The sequence below is a fragment of the Diuraphis noxia genome, unplaced genomic scaffold, assembly GCF_037042655.1.
Source record: "Diuraphis noxia isolate RWA-SAM2 unplaced genomic scaffold, SU_Dnox_SAM2 contig0005, whole genome shotgun sequence".
In the NCBI taxonomy this organism is placed as follows: Eukaryota; Metazoa; Arthropoda; class Insecta; order Hemiptera; family Aphididae; genus Diuraphis; species Diuraphis noxia.
In genome coordinates, this window is record NW_028301715.1 from 49,588,428 (window position 1) to 49,609,033 (window position 20,606).

Sequence of the window (20,606 nt, forward strand, 5' to 3'; positions counted from 1 at the left end):
ATTATAATAAAGGAAATCTGGCTTTTTAAACTCACTTATACCTGTACCTCATCTATATTATATTATGAAACACATTGGTCGCAATAAAAGCAAACGCGTAATTCAAACGATGTAATTGATGAGAGCAATCGATTCGACGTTGAACGTGGCAAGAATAAATTATGAATAAAGGGAAATGGTTTTTAAAATTTTTATAAGTTTGAATGAAATAAAACTAGGGCGTACAGATAAATACTGCGCAGTAGATATAAAAGAGTATTAAGGAAATATGTGAGTGTGGAATAATAAACATAAAATATTCAAAGGCGAAAAAAATATATATTTTATATGTGAATTGCTGGATAATGAAATTTCTTTGTTACGAAAAAAAACAATGGAATATTAAAATAGTCGGAGAAAATTAAAGGAAACGTATATTGTCTTGACTGTGGTGAAATGAACGCGAAGTGATGAATCGCAGTGAATCAGCATAATTGATGATATTATAATACATAATATCAATAGAAACAGGAAACGATAAATAAGATTCTAGTATAATTTTGAACGGTATAAACGTTTGCAAAACTTGTGTTTGATGAGAATTGTAATATATTATATGTTTTCTCAACATTCTAAAAATTTTGTTATTGTTACATTTAGACTTTTATGATACATTGTAATTGTAATTGTTATTTTTTTTTTTTTCAGAGCGCTACAAAATATTATAACGAGAATGAACAAATATTTAATACCCTTCATTATAATATTGTAGACACATAATATGTGATAGCTGAAACATTATGGATAGTGGTTGTGTTTAGCGTAGATATTTTAAAAATAATGTGAGCTCGGAGAGTACATAAAGTTAATAAAGGTTATTTTTTTTAATTCGTATAAGTTATGTATAAGTTATGTATAAGTTTAGTGATGACAAAAAATAAATAACTATAAAAACATTAAATTAATATGTCGATCATAGAAAAGTATTCCACCCACTAAGGGACCAATGTGCAATCGTAAAAATAATTCCACTATTTTAAAAATTCAAATGAATTGGTTATAAATAAATAATGAAAATCAATGTATTTGTGTATAGAACCAAAAATTAGTAGATACCTACTATTAATCAAATAGTTTTTATTATTAGCAAGCATTATATGATTTGCTACACGTTGGTGCAAAAGTTTATTTTTTTATTTTTTTAATACATGTTAATTATAATATTATATATATTATATACATATACAATTATAACTGTATTCAATTATTATTAATGATCAAAATTATATCATAATGTAAAACATAGTGTTTAACGTCCATTTTTACCATATATTATATAATAATTAAATTATTTTTATCAATTCATATAAAATATATTGTTTTAATAGAAATTAATTATGTTATTTATAAAACTATTAACAATTTCAATCATTGTAATAAATACTGTGGTTAAAAAATGTATTTTTTTTATTAAATATATGTAATATGTATATAATATAATAAATATTATAAATACATGTTTCTGATCATAATAGTTTTTATTTTTATTATTGAACTTAAAGTTGCTTAATTTTTATAAGTTTAAAATGTTTATTGCATCGTTATATAAGAACCAAAAGTGTACATATTTCTTAAAAGTTCATCTGGCTTAAATATTAACAAAGTGAATTAGTTGAAAATAAATATCTTTGACAAAAACAAGTCATACTTCAAAAAAGTTCAAAAAGAAATTTGTATTAATCTATTTTATGTATTTATTACGTATTTAAGATTTATAGTAAAAATATTTTGTTATTAAATATACCTATCTTTTTAATCTTATTCAGTCATGTTAAAACTTAAGTAGTTATATATTATAATTTATAATATTAAAGTTACTAGACTTGTTTATTTTAATTTAATTTATTAAGTCTTCAGAATTGTAACATCTAAAATGACAAAAATCAGCATGTGAGAAAATGTTAATTTCATTAAATAATAATAACTTAATATGTATTATAATAGGTACATATTACTACGTATCTTTTATAAACATTTTAATAATTTCAATAAATAAATTTTTTTATTTAGCATTTGATAATTCTGATAGATAATAACACGTACAATTAACTTGACTCAGTATATTATATCATCAATTAAATATAATGTTTATATATATAATTTACTGTAATAAATAAGATAAGAAACTTTTTTAAAGTATTCTAATCAAAAATGTAATTTGTAATTTTAATAATTTAACATTAAAACTATGTTATCTTTACTTTAAACAATTCGAAAAATAAACTGTATGAAACATAACAGTATAAAGTCATAAGTTCATCAAATGGTAGTATGTGTGCATTTATATAGATTTCAAATCTAATGAGAAATCGAAATTGTAATGTGGTTCTTTTAAAACTGTTAAACACTCTAATATTTATTTAAAAACAATCAAGGGAATTTTGCCTTATTTTTTTGAGATTTGTAGTATTTTAATAATACGTTTCTTTTGGTATAGATAATTAAATATGAGTTTGGCTCGCCACTGTGCAAATGACCTTTTTATGACTGTTCGGAATTTTGACGAACAAATTTTAAATGAGTTTTTTTAGATAAACTACAACAACATAGATTATTGGCTATAAATGAGTTTTAAGATTTGCTTAAAATAGATTTGAAAATAACGAAAGAATTTTACACGATTACAATATGCCCCTCGTGACAGTAATTAGTGATGCATTTGTTAATTTGTTATACATACATAATATTATAATATAATATGATTAGGTACAACGAATTTGTTAACAATTTCCACCAAACTTCTATAGTTATCTAATACTAAACATTTTAAGCTCAACACCGCTGCAGCACATAGGAAATAAAATATAATATTCCGGAAAATTTTCACTTGGAATAAAATTTAGTTATTCACCTCAGTTTCCGTTGTTGGTGTGGTGATTTTTTTCAGAGTTCCAGTCTTTCAGACTAGAACAAAAAAAGAAGGACGATGAATGAATTAAAAATCCCTCGGCACATGGTCTCGTGGGAAATCACAGTTGCCCTCAAAAATCCTGTTTTTTTTTTTAATTTCATTTCGGAGGTTGGTTTTATCTTTGCTACATTATTTACCTATGGAATTCTGCTTTGCTAAAAATGCACACAATACCCGCGTAATAATTACCCACTGTAACGACACCCAACCTCCTTTATTATTATTATTATTTTTTTTTTTGTTAATACAATTTGGACTTTATCTGAAATTGAATATACTGCATAGTCATAAACGAATGAACGGGGTTTTTCCATGAAGAGTTATCTAACCACCAAATTACATAGAAGTATCACGAATACAGAAAAACCATTTTTATTTTTATTTTTGCGGGGTTCCGACACTATACGACGTGAATATTATTTTGTAATATTTTGAAAGAGGGTCTAGAAAAAGGTATTTACAACAGTAATTTTCATTGTAGCTGAGACAGTAAAATTGAACAATGCTAAAAAATTAAAACGATAAAGATATTTTACACCAGAATTATGTATATTAGAAATTAGAATAACTTATAATAGTTTTACCAACATAGTTAAATACTTATTTTAAGTTCGATATAATATATATTTATGTAACCTACCGAATTTATTAAAATTATATTGTAATGTGATTATTGCTTAACACATACGTTTATAATACATAAGTATAAATATATATATAAATTTGAAGAGGAAGACTCTTCATTAAAACGTTTCAATGACTATTGAATTGATTAGTTACGCCAAAAAATTATTATCACTGGCAATTTCCAAGGGACGAAAAGTCTATTATAACTTTTTTCATCGATGAAGTTTCTACGATGACCCCAGAAATTACATTTTCATTAAACATAATATTTCAATAACAAAAATTTATAGTAGAATGATGCGTGTTCAAAGTATAATGGATATTATTTTCTAGAGATAATAATTTTCCTCACAGTCCACCATTATTAAGTGGTTAAAAATATAAATATGAGCGTAAAAAAAAATAAATTAAATAACTTTAAATTAACTTGTCTGTATAAAAAGTAATATTATTGGAATTTTCTTAGAAGTACGTAAAAAAGAGATGTATCTGTAGAAACATTTGTCATAAAAATGTTATACATGGTGCAGATTTAAATATGAAGATCAAATTCAACAAAGGAAAATGAAATATAGTCATATGAAATTTTTAGACGGAACTACTAAGGTATAAATATTATAACATAGTAATTTATATTAGTAACTAGAGTATATATTGTGCTTGTGTATGTAGTTAATTCAGACGTACATTTTTCCATAAGTTCTAAACTAAATAAATAATAATACAGGATAAAAGTTTCAAACCCTAAATTTAGCGACACGTCGTAAGCGGCAGTGAATTTTGTCATTATATCGAATAATATACAGAGTGAAATTTAATTAAAACTACATTCGGTCACATAGCTAAAAAAATATCTGATGTAAAAAAAATATAATAAAAATAAAAATAAATTTATGTTCTTGATAGTAGTGGTATAATACGTATAATATTATATTCAATATATTTTGTTTATGAATTTACAACTGTATAATGTAATGATTTAAAAGACCCATATGATTATTGATTATACTGGAACACAGTTATGCGTCTTAAACCCAATTATAAATTAATATATTAATATTACCTCTCCAATCTTTGTAGCAACTTTCCCGTTGAAATCGTGTTTAGCGTCTGAAGTATAGGATGAGGTGACTGATTTATATTTAGAGTAAAAAGATTTATTTTTCATTCAATGTTATTAATTTTATTTTATTTTTTAAACACACAACAATAGATATGTATTTGAATTTATTATGACAAACATTAACTTTTACGATAACGTCTCACTGCATAGACGATTTCCGTAGTCTTTTACACTCGCCTTTGAACGTCTATACAATAATATACAGTAACTACACGTATGGTCACGTAATTGAAAACTTAGCTCCTTAATGTTGTGTGTGTGTGTAATATCTGATCATTAGATTTTGTCCTTTTCAATATTTGCAACTTAATCTTATTCTTAATGATGGCTATCAATTATTATAATTATTTTATGATAATTTTAAATTTAAAAAATATATGATAGCTTAAACACACATAAATACAATAATAAAAAATTATGAAGTTTAAAATGAATAAAACGTGGACAAGAGTTTTATACTTAAAATTACATATTTATATACCTAATTTCTGGTATTTAATTATTGTATGTAATATACAAGGTGGTACCGCGAAATAATAACCCCATATGGGATTTTGAAAATTAAAAAAATATAGAATATTATATGATAGGTAAAAGTAAAAATAAATCTTAATATTTGTGTTATATCATTTCGTATACCAAAATATATAACATTATACGTATACTTGTTATATTTCTACAAATAATGTTAAATTTGGATTAAACTATAAATAACGATTCAGAACGGAGACGGTCTATATGGCATTTCAATCAGAAATATTATAGCAATTATAGATGTATGTAAAAATAGATAAATAAATAAATAATAATCAAATTGGAGTGAACGTGATTAAAAAAATAAATACTTTAATTTAAGAAAACGGTTATAATATATTAATATTATAAATATTTTTTAAGGTAGGTATAGCTACCTAAAATAATACATCAAATACTTCATCAAATTTTTCAAAATGTGGTTTTTACTGTCTTTCTCAATCACCCTCCATCACTTCGTCATTTTTATGAATAACAATTCTTCAATACCAAGAAATTCCTATTTCCTAATATATCATTAGGTTATTCGCAAATAACTACTACGTCAAGATGCAAACACTGTGCATTTGTTCTGAGAAAGTCTAACAACATAATATTTTAGTATAGTGAAGAACATTTTGTCATCATCTAGCATTATATGTTGTGTATTGCATTCCTTCTACGCCACATGTCATCATCTCCAAACATACGTAATATTATACGTTTACGTATGTGCGTACCTATACATTATACACCTCGATGAAGTTTGCTGGCCGTTAGAAAAATTATTCGAGTCCGCGTACGCGCAACAAATGAAAAGAATGATTAAATAATATTATTATTGCATTGGACTGGCTACGCGGGTGCGCTCCGGCGAAGATTGCCGTCAGTCTCCGATTTATAATGTGGATCACGGATCGCAATGGTCCCAGCGGATGGAACCCCCGCGTTTCGATACACCGGATATCCGGTATAATATTTCGCTGGGTTTATTACGACGTCGCATTTGGCGCAGGTACGTATGTGTGTGTGTAGGTCGATAAGCTATTATATCTAGGGTATAACTCCACCGAGAACGAGGATACTATAATAAAATATCATAGAAAAATTGGCCAACTTTTGTTATTGTTGTTCGGTGAGTACAACGCGGGCGAGGGGCGCACGCGAGAAATTTATATGGCCCGTGATTGGGTTAGGGAAACACTATTGTCGACGGAAACCACCTCACGGTCTATGTAATAATATATTGTGCGTGGGTTATGTATATAACGGTCGTAATAATAACATAATATTAAACATACATATAGGTAACGTCATGTCAAGCGGCATCGCGTGGATGACGGACGAGAAGTAAATGGACGAAGACGAAAATATATAAAGGAATATAAAAGTAATAAAATGGACAAAAACAAATTACGTTACTTACCAGTCGTTTCCGGTTTTCGATAAGTTTTGCCTTTTCCTACCGGTCTGATGCGGTTTCGGTTCGGCCACTAGGTTTACGTCTGAAAAAAAATCGTGAAACAGACACAAAAATATATATAAGTCTGTCTCCAAAACACGGTTTCGTGGGCAAAAGTCAAAAAGACTCGGTTGTTTAATGAGTATTGAGGAAAAAAATTGCAAAACAATAACAAAACAAATATGTGCATATTTGGAACGTGAAACTGTGCAAGTTACAAACACAAAATAAGTACACTTTGTCATTGCAAAATGTAATATTTTTTGATCAAAATAGGTCCTACATAATACCTATAAAAATCCGATTAATTTTTTTCTACACAACAGCTATATATGAGTATAATATATATCTGTGTATACTGTATATAGAGTGTATTATTGATGGTGTCAATATATTAATATTATTTAAAAAAAGATTATCATCGACTTAGCGTAATAGATCAAAAATAATTTCAAAATTCAAATGGATTTGACGTACAATGAATACGATTTTATTTTTATGAGTACCTTATAAACCTATTTCAATTGTTATAGCCAAATTTCTAATTTCAGTTAAGTTATATATAAAAAAAGGTCAAAGCAGGTGTCCAACTACGGCTTACGATTGAATACACGATAAATAAAAATTTGAAGAATTTAAAAAATTTTCTAAGTCTAGAATACGATTGGTCTGATGTTAATCAAAAATAGTATGTAATATTTTGCTATACATTATACAATAAAACAATGAAGTGTGTGGTTTCTGTTTATCGATCTTTTTAGAGTCAAAATAATAAAAATGCGGTTTTTGAATACAATAAAAAGTATTTAATGTCTTAAATCAACATCGAATTTCGAGTCCAAAAGCAAAACTAACATTATAATATATTTTAATGCATACACTTGTGACCTGCATCGTCAGCTATCGTCTAATCGTTTTATGGAAATCGCATATACCTGAGCTACCTATATTATTTTATTTTGAATCACAAAACGTCTTTTAATTGATTATTATTCGTCAGTTGTAGTTTCGAACATTAAGTCACATTATAAAAAAATATATAAATATGCAGTATAAACACTATGATATAATGCATGTGAGTACAAATTACTATTATACTCCACTGTCTATTCAGTATACATAATAACTTTTACACTCGTAAAAGGCGCATTACTATACGCGTGACAGACGTTGATGTTTTATCGGTCGTCGTTCAAAATGAAAAAGATAATTCAGAGAAAAAAATTCTCCTATTAAATTAGTCTGGTTGTTTGATGACGGCTGGTAGATTGTATAGTATACGACCGAAATGGCAAGGCGGTAAATCGTAAAAATATTTAACGTTGTAATAAATTCTTGCCAGCTATTATGAGGTATTTAACGTTCTATAATAATATATATATACACACACATATATATATATATAAATGTATAGTATATGTATATTTTATGAGCTGGTATTTATTGAAACAAAAGAATATTATACACGATATATATAATGCGGAAAAAACCAAGTGGGCATTGACAGAAAAAAAATCTAAAGGTTGCTAGGATTTTCATCATAAGCCTTCGGTAATAATGCGGGAAAAAAGAAAATTAAAATTAGGGAGTCGACATAAAATTGTATGTCTCGTTCTGATAACGCTTTGAACCGCATACGGACTCTAAATAGTATATACGTAATTGTAAATTCAAACGTCTGTTAAACCCATTTAAATACAAGTGCAACAAATCCCTTTTCACAGGGTCCTCCTGCAAGAGACAGGACAACATCAAAGTGTATTTTTATTTTTAAATACCCTTGGAACCGTAATTAAAATTTACATGTTTTTCCATTAATATTCATTTTTATTTTAATTAAGTAAACATCCAAGTAAAAAACTAACGATATACGACGGCTGAGCTTGAGAAACAACAGTCGAACATGTGATTATTTTTTTATACACTCATATTTTAAAAGTAGAATACAACCGTTTGACTCAATTCTGCAAAACGTAAAAAGAAACAGTGTTTACTAATTGGCCACTTAATTGAACGTCAATATACTGAGGGTCACCATTATATTTTTTCGAGAGCAAAACATACGACGAATCGACAATTTATAATACCGTACATACCTTCTATGATATAAATGTCCCTTTGAGCTTACAATATAATTCTGTAAGTAACTGCAGCTTCACAATATCACATTATTGTATGCAAAAGTAAAGTTTAAAAGAATCCATTTTCTTATGGTGTAACCGTAGTTAAAATTTAACCATTCGATCAACTTTAAATGTTATATTATCATTAACAATTTATTATACTGTATAATATTCAAATATTCTTATTTTTAAAGTGAAGCTTCTTTACGCGCGAAGAGTAACAACGACGGAAACAATTGTGATGAAATGCTCTGTCTCGAGGCGGGTTTCCACTAATACGTTCGCGAAAATCCTTTGCTGCGATTGGTTGGTTAGGTAAGATTACCACAGGATTAACCACGTTACCATATTGTTGGACATAGCTGAAAATTTTACGTACACTGTACACACGGCACACACGTATAGTGGGAACCCGCTTTTGAGCTAACGACACGAAATTGTCGGTGGTACCAACCAAATGTGAAAAATTATTTTATTTTTCTCGAAATAATTACTCGTATTTAGTATTAGCGTGGAATGGAATAGTGAAACGGAGTTTCCTTTTAATATAATTATATGCTGTAAGTTATTACATGTATTCGTATATTATGATATATTATGATTCGTATAATATAATGATCATGTACTTCTTTAATTATTATTATTTAGCAAAATTTTATTAGTTCATGCAAGTCCTTACTGCGAGCTTGTTAATCTTCAGAAAAGCCAAAAAATAACTAAAAACTTCCAAATAGTTTCACTTCATCTACTCGCGTGTTCATACACAAACACGTTTATTTTTTAAGTAATAATTCTGGTAAGTTTATCATAAATATGATTGTTTTTTCTTCTGAGTCTTAACTTACTACTTAGTACTTAGCAAAATATAGTAAAATTGTTTTTCTACTTCATGAACATTTTAAGTATATTCGCGACATATAGTTTCGTTTGTAGTTTACAGAACAAATGTTTACGAGCAAAATATTATAGATATTTTACTGTGACCATTGTTCTCCATAATATATTCTCGGTAGTCAATAAAAATTCGAATTGACCCATAGGTTTATATCAAAATCGTTGTAAGATTTAAAAGGTTCATTACTCTTCCTCCATAGTACTATACAATATATTATATAAATATTGTTATTTCCCAGTTTAACAAATAGAAATATAATCGGATGTACGCTGACAATGTATACATGTAAAGGAAAACAGCGACCGGAAAATTTGGACAACCAGAAAAAACGGAAATTGATGGATAACGAAAAAAAAATCAACTGTACTCAGTAGGTACATACTAGGTAAGTGTATTTTTTTTGTATTTTATGAGTTAACAGTATTTCGTGAACAAAACGAATATTTCTAACGGAAAATAAATTTAGAATATAATAATAATATATAAGAATTTATTGGGATCTACGAAACTGTGAATTAACAAATAATGTATATTACTCGCTTTACGTACCATATTATTTAGTTTTATTATTACATGATGGACGTATATTTACTATTTATGGTGTTTGTAAAACATTTTTTTTTTTGTCGACAAAAATAATTGATATGGAATTAAATTAATCAATAAGTAATTGAAAATGTAAAAAATATTTTAATAAACTGTATTGTTTGTATTGGTATCGCGCGCGCTGTGATTGAAAATATTTTATGAAAGTGAAAGTCTGAACCGATCAAATATTTTGTTCGCGGAAATTAACTCACGCATTATAGGTACGATATTTATCGCTAATATACCTACGTGATTTATGATTTATAAGAATATATTGCGAATGTCGTTTGACACACATGATTTGTTACTCCGTGTCACCTCCTGCTCGCCTAAAATTCGCGAGTCTTGAATTAAGTACAGTACATTAGTTTTCAATAAACACGCGTGTATCGGTCATAATGGTCATATTATTTTGACCATTATTTTGGTGGTGTAAATCGTTTAAATTTTAAACCAGCGGCGAAGATTCGTTGGTCCGTTAGAGTAGGTGGCGTCTCTATGACAAACGAGATTGGAATAAATATCAAAGGACAAACAACCAACCCGTTTTCTCCTCATTTCTTCTTATTATATTTATTTTTTATTTTTCTCTTTCTCGTTATTCGTAGATTGACGTTTTGTTTCTTAACGATTTTACCTGGAGGCATTAAACGAGATGTCAGTGCCAGAACACGCCATGTATATATATATATGTATTTATTATACTACTGGTGGAAAACATTAGAGAAATTGTATTTTCGTTTGTTTTGTCCAGCTGTTCAATTAAAAACAACCATGATGCGCCTTTTATGTACCTACACTTCTGCGGAACTGCCGTAATTTACTCTGCGAATACTGCTGTTTAGTAAAATTATTTCTTATAGTGATATACTGATATCGAGTGAGGGCTGAAGATTATTGTGATTTTCGCAGGAGGAAATCGTGTAAGGGGACGCATTGTCAGAAAAAGTGAATAATTTCGTTACAACAGTTAAAACGATTTTAAAAAGAATACTACTTGAGTTTTAAATTGTGTGTGTGATATTACATTAAACATTTTGTTTGTGCTTTTATATATTATACATATAGGTACTGCTGCTCCTATTTTTTCATGCCATGAATGTACCAAATTCAAATATTTCAATGTTGACAAGCGCTCAATCAATTAAATTTCTTTCTTCAGCAATATTATGCTTTACACATTCGTAGCTAATATGACACTGATTTAAAAAAAAATTGGAGGGAGATAAAAGTAACAAAAATAGCTTGAAAAAAAAACAAAAATATTTATGATAGGTATTTTTTCTTAAATAATCCAATATCTTATCAGTGAACAATCCGGTGCTAATTAAAAAGAACACAACTGTTTATAATTATTACTAATATATAAGTATTAAATTATTTTAGTGTGGGTTAATTGTTTCACCGACTGCTAATAATATATTGAAGCAATTATTCATTGGTATTTTCAAACGATTTATAATAATTAGAGGAAACAAAAATTGGTGATAAGATTACTACTTAAATCTGCACATATTATACATATTAAGTCGACCATTTTAATGTATAGGTAGATGATATTATTATATTATATTAAACGAGTGCGCGTAGAAACGGTGATGGTATAATTGAAAATATAGTATCGGTAGTCTAAAACGTCATTCCATTTATGAATTAATTGTCGTACGTGTAGTAGTTCGGAGGTGTTAATTTTTTCCTGCCCTGTAGGACTGCAGTAGCAGTGGCGAAGGTATGACGGTCATCGTATATATAACACCACGCCAGTTTCCTGCAACGGTCGTCGTCACGTTGACTCGCAAATGCAAAGGCTGACCTGTATCGCGCTCGTATAATATTATTATGTGTATGTATATAAAATGTAATTTATACGTATAATGTATGACACAAAAATACCGAAAGCAGCTTTCCAAATCCTTGACATGTATTATTCTCTGGAGGTGACTTTATATTTATTCGTATTAATACCAACGCGTAGAACGAATTATTATTATTAGTATTATTATTATTATTGCAAAACCGTTGTCAACACCATTGCCGCCTGCTGTAATAAAATCTTTTTTTCATTTTTAATGCGTAACACGCGACACTCAACGACGTATCAAATAGAATGTACGACATATCTTTTTTTTTTTTTTACAACACGTGATACGCTGAAACGAATATCATTGTGATACCTACTTTTCTACATGTTTTACTCGATGAAGGGATAGGATCGGCTTTGATTTTGGAAAATGGAGATATTTATCTTCTATTTTCTTTATTATGATTTAGTTTGTTAAATTCATCAACTATCCAAAATGTTTATAATATTTCTAAATAACTAGAATACTGTGAATTAATAATATACCTCACTCATAACTACTATATTTAGTATAAAAGTCGTTCAGCATAGATGGACAAACGGTATATTTCACATATTGTTATTATTATAGTATTTAGAGATAAATAATCGAGATAGATTAATACGATAACAACAATAATAATAATTATATCGAATTACATTTTTACCAATCTATGATAATATAATTTCATGATAATACGTCCTACCTGTCACACGAATACACGATACCCGTTATTTTACCCAATACCCGAGACATGGAAATGCACTTGCATTTCTTGTGTATTGTTGAATTAGTATACGTAATATAACTATAAATATTATTCTTTTGATGTTTGCAATTTCACATAAATTAACCCGTTACAAACATAGTGATTAATATTGTCAGGGACGGTGGTTCAAGAAATATTATAGTGATAATCGCTGTATAATATTCATGATAGTAACGAGGACATCGACTTGGATGGCAATTTGTGTTGTTGGAGGGGACTATCCTAACCTAACCGAGGTGGTATATGATGAGTACTGGAGGTACTTAGTAGGAAAAACATAATATATATGTGTGCGTGTGTGTGTGTGTGTGTGTTAGAGTAAGCGATTCAAAAGTTTTCGGGTAGACGTCGATCAACTACTAAAGTTTCCACCGGACCGTCGTGCACGCGACCGCGGTGTGGGGAACGACAACGACGAAGATCCGCGACGGCTTTTAGATCGTATATTTACGCGATGACTGCAGCGGTCCGCGCTCGTCCACCACTACCCCCAAATAACCCCCTAACATCCGCCCCCCCCACCAAGCCCCCTCGTCATTCTTCACCATTACGTCGACATTATTCAAAGTCGTAAACCACCGGGTGCCGCGGAAACCATTAATGAATAAAGTGTCATAACTCGAGTTTGGCCCGCCGCTTGTGATAAATAGACCGACCATCCGACCGGCGCGATATTCTTAGCAGTCGCTCGTCGAGGTTGAATACCGTTTTACTTGTCACCGGCAGATATAAACGTCGTCGTCGCGTTGTCGTTTACGTATTGCGAGAAGTCGTCTTTTCATTTTCTCTCTAATTTTTTTATTTTTCTCACTCTTCTCTCCCTCTCCCTTTCCTTCTCCAATTCATTCTCACTTACCCCACATTCACATTTTCTTAGCGCCTCCTTTCCCAAGCTATACAATAAACATATTTATTTTCCACGCATTAATTTGGATAGTTTTGATCAAATATAAATTGGTACGGGTCTAAAATCATATATAATGTTTTAAACAATATATTCGTTTTTCACGAGTTGACAAATTTCGGTATGAGCTCCTCTTTTAAATGAGGATTTAAAGAAATCATTTTTAGTTGCATTCCACCTCTATATGGTGGTATGAAGATGCAATTTAAATTTAAAATATTTACTTATCCTAGTTTAATCTGTAGTTCTGCACCTATATATCGATTATCAATAGTCAGTTTTAACATTTTTTTATATATAATAAAATCAAAGAATTTTACAAGGGTTTATTAAGAATTTAAGCGTGACCAATAGTTGGTGATTATAAATTTGCGTATACTATATACAACTATAACACACTATGCACATAATATTTCAATATAAACTATCTTAGAAAATAAAACTGGTTTTAAACCATCTCGCCAGCGCAGCGATCGTTTATAAATAATAAACAACCGCTTAAAATTTATCCATACAAGTTTTAACTTATAACTCCTATATTGTGTACATGCTATATTGTACTTATGTATATACGTGAGATAAGTGACACTGTTAGTTTACGTACAAAACTATAAACTAAAAAATATAATTAAGTATTATTTTAACGATTTTAATATTATTTACTTTAATTATTATTCTACTGAGACTAGTCCGTCTGCCTTTAATGGATAAATTATTATTATTATTATGTTTTAGTATAAAGGGTGGTGTTGAAAGTCCTGACCAAACTTTGGCATAACGTCCTGTATCCTGTATGCGATTTATTGCAGAAAACCTCTTAGTCGTTTTTTGTTTGTTTTTTCATCCTATTTCAATTAGAAAGTTTCTATTCAGTTGCCCCAATCGTATTATATATATAGGCATATAATTTTTTTTATCTACACACAATTTTAAATAAATTATTTTTTAAAGTTGTACAGAATAAAGCTTCTAAATAATTAATAGAAAAAAACAACGATAGTAAGTGAGAGAGGTCCCTTGCTCGTTTTTATTCGTCCTAAAACTTTGTTAAAAATTTAAGACTAAACGGTATTTAAAAAATATTATATTATAACGTTAATATTATATCCTTACGTTATTCAATGTATTTTTTTGACAACTGTCGTACATCTGTAACAATATCCCATAGACCGTAGTATAAATTAAGTGGTTTTTAAACGAAAGATTCTTATTTGTAGTCGATAAATTATTTTCATAGGTACCAATATAAATGTTTAGATATAAATCGATAGTATGAGTCTCGTTCGATGGGAAGTAAAAAAATAAGCCTCTGTCCTCACTACTGTAATTGTATTTAGAAGGCCAGGAGAGGGGAGAGGAGTGTAAACACTTTTTTGAAAAACTTGCAAGAACAACCTGTGTATGTCGATCTCGAATTGACACTTCACTATCACACCGTCGTCGTTGTGGTACGTACTGCGTATAATAATATATAATATGATAAAATATATGATAATAATTATATTATTATTATTATTATTATTATATAAGTCCTACATTATAATAATATATACACATTAAATATAATATAAATATTGTTATAAACATATGCGATACGAACTCGCGGTAGTTACAGCACCCCCGAGCGTCGTTCCATTAATAACGACGAGTGGTTGTCAGTTACACGCCGGTAATTATTGTACGGTTGTTATACCATGGTAGTCTGGCTGACGGGCGCGCGTACACCGCGTTATCGTGCCGACGACGTGCCCAAACAACCTCGCGCGCTAAGTCGTCGTAAAGTCTCCAGTTATAGTATATTATACGCCATATAGCGATATACGTATGATATAATATTATTGAGTATGTATATTACCCCACATATGGTGTTAACCCTATATTATGTTTATTGTGTATAATGAGTGTGATTAGTGTGAATAGGTAGGACTATAATATTATAATATTCGTGTATGACACCTGCAGAGTAGTTGGGTTAACTGTATGTCTGTATAAATCCGCTACACGATTTGATCGGGATCGAGCACAATTCAAGACTCGAGTAATAACGACACTATAACCTAACGAAAATTATAATAGTAGTTTTTAAATTTTGGTCCTTTCTCCTTTCATGATAAAATTATTAAAATTTTATGCGTTCGGAACCAGAGAATTTTTTTTAAATAAGATTGCAATATTATTTTGTTTCAAATAGAGACAAAAATTCAGTTTAATATAACTTCTGTATTATACACTGTACTAAGAAGTAAAAACGTTTTTGTATGTGTGGCATGGCACTTTCTACAAACGCCACAGCCCTGAATAGGGCACAGGGTTTGGTACTGTACTTCCGTGTTCTTCAGTAGCTGCATTATTTAATATGTTCAGCGAGCCAGAGTCTAGACCATATTATATTAAATAATATAATTATATATATGTATACTTGCCCATCACGCGTCAACGGACCTATTTCATATCACGGGCGTAATTAAACTTTTAAACATAAAAAACTCTAGTATACCTACGTATAATATATAACACGGTAATAAACTCGCCCTTGTCGTTCAAAATTCTCCAACTCCCAAAACGATTTGTGTTTCAGACCACCCGCTTCTAAGAAGTTCATGGATCGTAATAATATAATATGAATACAGGTAATTGTAAGAACGGTAGTACTTCAAACTTTGATACCGGTATCTGATATTTTTACAGTTGAATGAAAAACGGTATATTTCCAACTCAAGACATAGTAGGTAACATTTATTTTAAAAATTATGTTTCTAATATTTATCTACACAATAATCACTATTGTTTAAAAAAAGAGTCACATAATATTTTTTTAATACAGTGTTCGCGAGGGAGGGGCATCGAATAGAAATTATTCTAGTTCTAGTACAAACTGTATTAAATCAGAAGTTTCTAACCTTTTTGTAATTGTACACTACGTTTCCACCATATATAGTTTACAAAGTATAGGACAACGGACCATTTACTGTAATTTATTTATATATACTAATGAATACAAATATCGTCCATTGGTCAAAATTTGACCATAAAACCCGTTTTAGTTGTACAATAAACACTCTTTCAAATATTACATTTCTTATACTACACATACCGTTCACGGGTCTGCGCGCTTCTTATTTTATTCGTGTCAATGCTTGATTATGTGAAAAATATTATAACAGGTATTTCGTATTTTTGTTTTTGATTCTAGAAGCTATAAAAAGACACTAGCAAAAGAGTGTTTATGAGTATTAATAATGTAGTATGTATAAGTAATAAATTCATAATTATATTGTAAAATAAAAATCCCCTTGTATATTATTCAGAGATCCATCATCATACCTCGGATGTTATTTAGTTTTAACTTATATTATAATGTATATAATACAATATAATATGGTAATGACTAATGGTTAACGAGTCGCGGGATGTAATGCTGATAGTATAATATGATAGTACGTCTAGTATTTATTGTTATTATTTAATTGTTGTTATATTCAAACGATAGCTGCAGTGTAAGTGGTACTGTACAATATATACGCGCAAAAGAAACAAACAGTTTTCCGAAAGCAGTTTCGTCTGTAAAAACGAAATCAAATTTTTTTTATGAAAAACGATCTCGTTTCATCGCCGTGTATTATAATACTGCCGTAAGTACCTTTATGTATATACTTATATATATAGGTAGGTACTAATAATAATCTATGTGAAACCTTTTTTTCTCCACCCACCGCTCTTTACATCGCATGCCGCAAATGGGTAGCTGATAAAATGCGTTATTTATAATGTATACAAGCGTGCTTTAATTAATTAACTGCCCCCTGTTTTCCAGTATAATGAAAAGCCTCTCGTCCGAAGTTAAGTAATTAACAAAAAGTATCCCGGCTCATTAGTCAAATATACCTGACATCTGTACATTTCACACGGTTGTATATGTTTTATACATAGTATATATAATATAATATGTAACGGTTTTTTTTTACATTTTTTTTTTTATATAGTGGCATCAGTAAGTGAAAGAAGATGGGAAATATTCTTAATTGATGTTAAGTTTGAAAAAATATAAAAAGTATTCAGATCGTAATTTATAATATTATTATGATAAAAATTCTGAGTGGAGCGATGGTTGAATACGTATTGGTTCGACAATAGTGTACATGACACGCGTTTCACATCTCCTCTAAGAGCAGAAATATATAAAAATGCTTCGACCTTTATTGACTTTAAGTCAGGTTTCTGGTAGAAAATTGAACCTAATTAGTGGTTTGGTGGTTCAAAAGTGAAAAAACCTTTTTCGAATTACGGAAAACGGAGGGAATGTCATACAAAATCGACTTTATTTTTGGATATAATTGAAAAACAAATAACTGCAGGAAATTTAAATTTTCACCAAATAATTGTATAAGTATTTTCTATTTAATTTTTGTACTATCAAATACTAGTATAGTCTATTCAACTTATCGAAGTTGTTTTCGATTTATAATGATAAATTATTAATGTTTGTAAGTTATAAAACTTATTATATAACCTTTCTGATAAGTCGATCTTACGAAAGTAAAAAATATAATTTTTTTTAGTAATTTAAAGTTCATGATTTGATGAAATTTATATTCATGTAAAAATGTATTAATCATTTTAGTTTAACAAAAAAATATAAATCATAGACACTTTTATTAACCAATACGTATATATTTATTTTCAATAGGAATCACATCTAAGATATTTAGATTAATTTTGAGCTATTTATATTAAAAATGTATAATATATACACACTATTTTATGATTCATCGGCATTTACTTAATAGTTATTAACAGCTAATAATAATATTACATGAAATAGTAAAGTAATTAAAATTAATTAGTAATGTTATTGCCATATTGCCTCTATAATAAGGAATTTATATATGTTAGAAAAGCAAAGATAGGGTTCGGTAGTATTATACATATTCTTTCAAATTAATTATCGAATCATTTGAATTTCATGTTTTGAATTTTACATTTGTTGAATCTCCAGTCTAGATAAAACTTTGACCTTATTGTTTGCTTTCAGTATTTCAGAAACAATCTATAAAAGTGTCGAAAATGTTAGGTCACCTAAAATATTATAGTATAGGTTGACATAATATACCTACTGTAGACGGACCAGTTTCCGCCTCCGCGTCACATGATGCGACTACTAGTACTGTGGCGAAATCCCCGAGGTAATACGGTGGAAAGCGATCACAACTTTTTACCGATATTATGTAAAACATTTTGAATGGAAAATACACACACAGGCACTCGCGTATAATAATAATAATAATAAATCTTTTTACTGCTAAAAAAAAAATAGTGTGGTAAACGATTTATAAACTTTTCAGTTTTCAGGACGCGTTGTGCACGACGCGTGTATAAATAGATTTTTACGGGACTGTGTGTGAACAAGATATTCAGTCCAGATAGGAAACTTCCAAGCACATACACATATATACTCAGTTCTCATACACGTGACGCTTATCGGTGGAAACTAATCCTCCTCAATTTAATGTTGGCGTGTGCACCTGACTATTTATTACTTTGTCCGTACACATGGAATGACTGCAATAATACATATACAACGCACGCACACACACTCATCTGCATAAATTTAGTAGTTAACCAAAAAATATTTTACAAACTGTTAATGATATTGTACATGTAGGCAAAGTGAAAAATATTACTATGGCGATGGTTATAAATTGATGAATTATTGATGATGATGATGAAAATGATAGTAATAGTGATTTTGTAGTCATTATGTTCGAAATGCAGATAAACATACATACTATTGTAATATAGGTAATAATAGGTTATTGTTCTCGGGGAAAAAAATATGTACATCACCTATAGTTTGGTTTTGGAGAAGATTGAGTGCACATTTCGCCTTTGGGCTAGCCTGAAGTTGGCATTAACACGGAATGACCATTAAAACGAAATAACGTCATCACGCGAATCACTTTTATCCAAAAAACGACAATCTTGTAAAAAAAAAAAAATAATCAAACACTACTTATTCTCCTTCTTTTGTTGTGTATATCTCTCTCTCTCTTTATAATTCCCTCTTTCGACCATTTTCTTTAGCGCTCTTGACTCACTATAAATTAAAAATATCAAATGTGGCACCTAGTCCTAGTGTTTATTAAGTGTGAATTTTAGTTTGAGTTTTTATGCCATTATATATAATAAGAAGTATGCACTACAATTTGAGTCGATAAAAACAAAAATAACAAAAAGTCTAATTTTATCTGTAAATATTTAGACGCAGAATATATTATTATTAAATTAACTAATTAAAATTTATTTTCTGCGTATATCCAAAATCCAATTATATCTTTGGTCTAGTTATATATCTTCACATAAATTGGTACCTACCCTTAAAAGTCCTACATTAGGTCTATTCATTTGCTGTTATTATTTAATAATGATAATTTAAAAGATACAGAACTACAGAAGCAGAGTTTTCATCTAATGAACTATTTTGAATTTTCTCTCATTCACACTTATATAATTAAACGAATATGTAATAAATGGACTCAGTATTCTAATGCTTACTGCCACCATATAATTTTTTTTTAGTTAACTCTATCGCATCGAAAAAAATTTAATGGTCAGAACTATTATTATTGAATGAAAACTACCTAAAGAGTAATTTTTTACCTTTATTTTAATCAATATTAATATGCCTATATCATAATTCATAATATTACTATATAGGTATACTTTTTATAAAGGATTTCAAAAACAACAATATAATTGAACATGGTTTATTACTTTTTAAGATCGGGGTGTACCTATTTTGCCTATACATTGC

General features: G+C 29.0%; 1 protein-coding gene across 6 annotated transcripts in view; it reads right to left on the minus strand.

Annotated features, from left to right (window-relative positions):
- Positions 1-20,606, minus strand: part of LOC107163876 (uncharacterized) — a 141,680-nt gene that overhangs the window by 25,514 nt on the left and 95,560 nt on the right. For all 6 annotated transcript variants that reach the window (XR_016191999.1, XM_089229053.1, XM_089229052.1 and 3 more), the window contains exon 4: positions 6,640-6,718. Coding sequence is in view for 5 of the 6 variants with exons in the window: in XM_089229053.1 (XP_089085179.1) it covers positions 6,640-6,718 (79 nt within the window). In the remaining variant the exon portion in view is untranslated. The remainder of the gene's footprint in view (positions 1-6,639; positions 6,719-20,606) is intronic.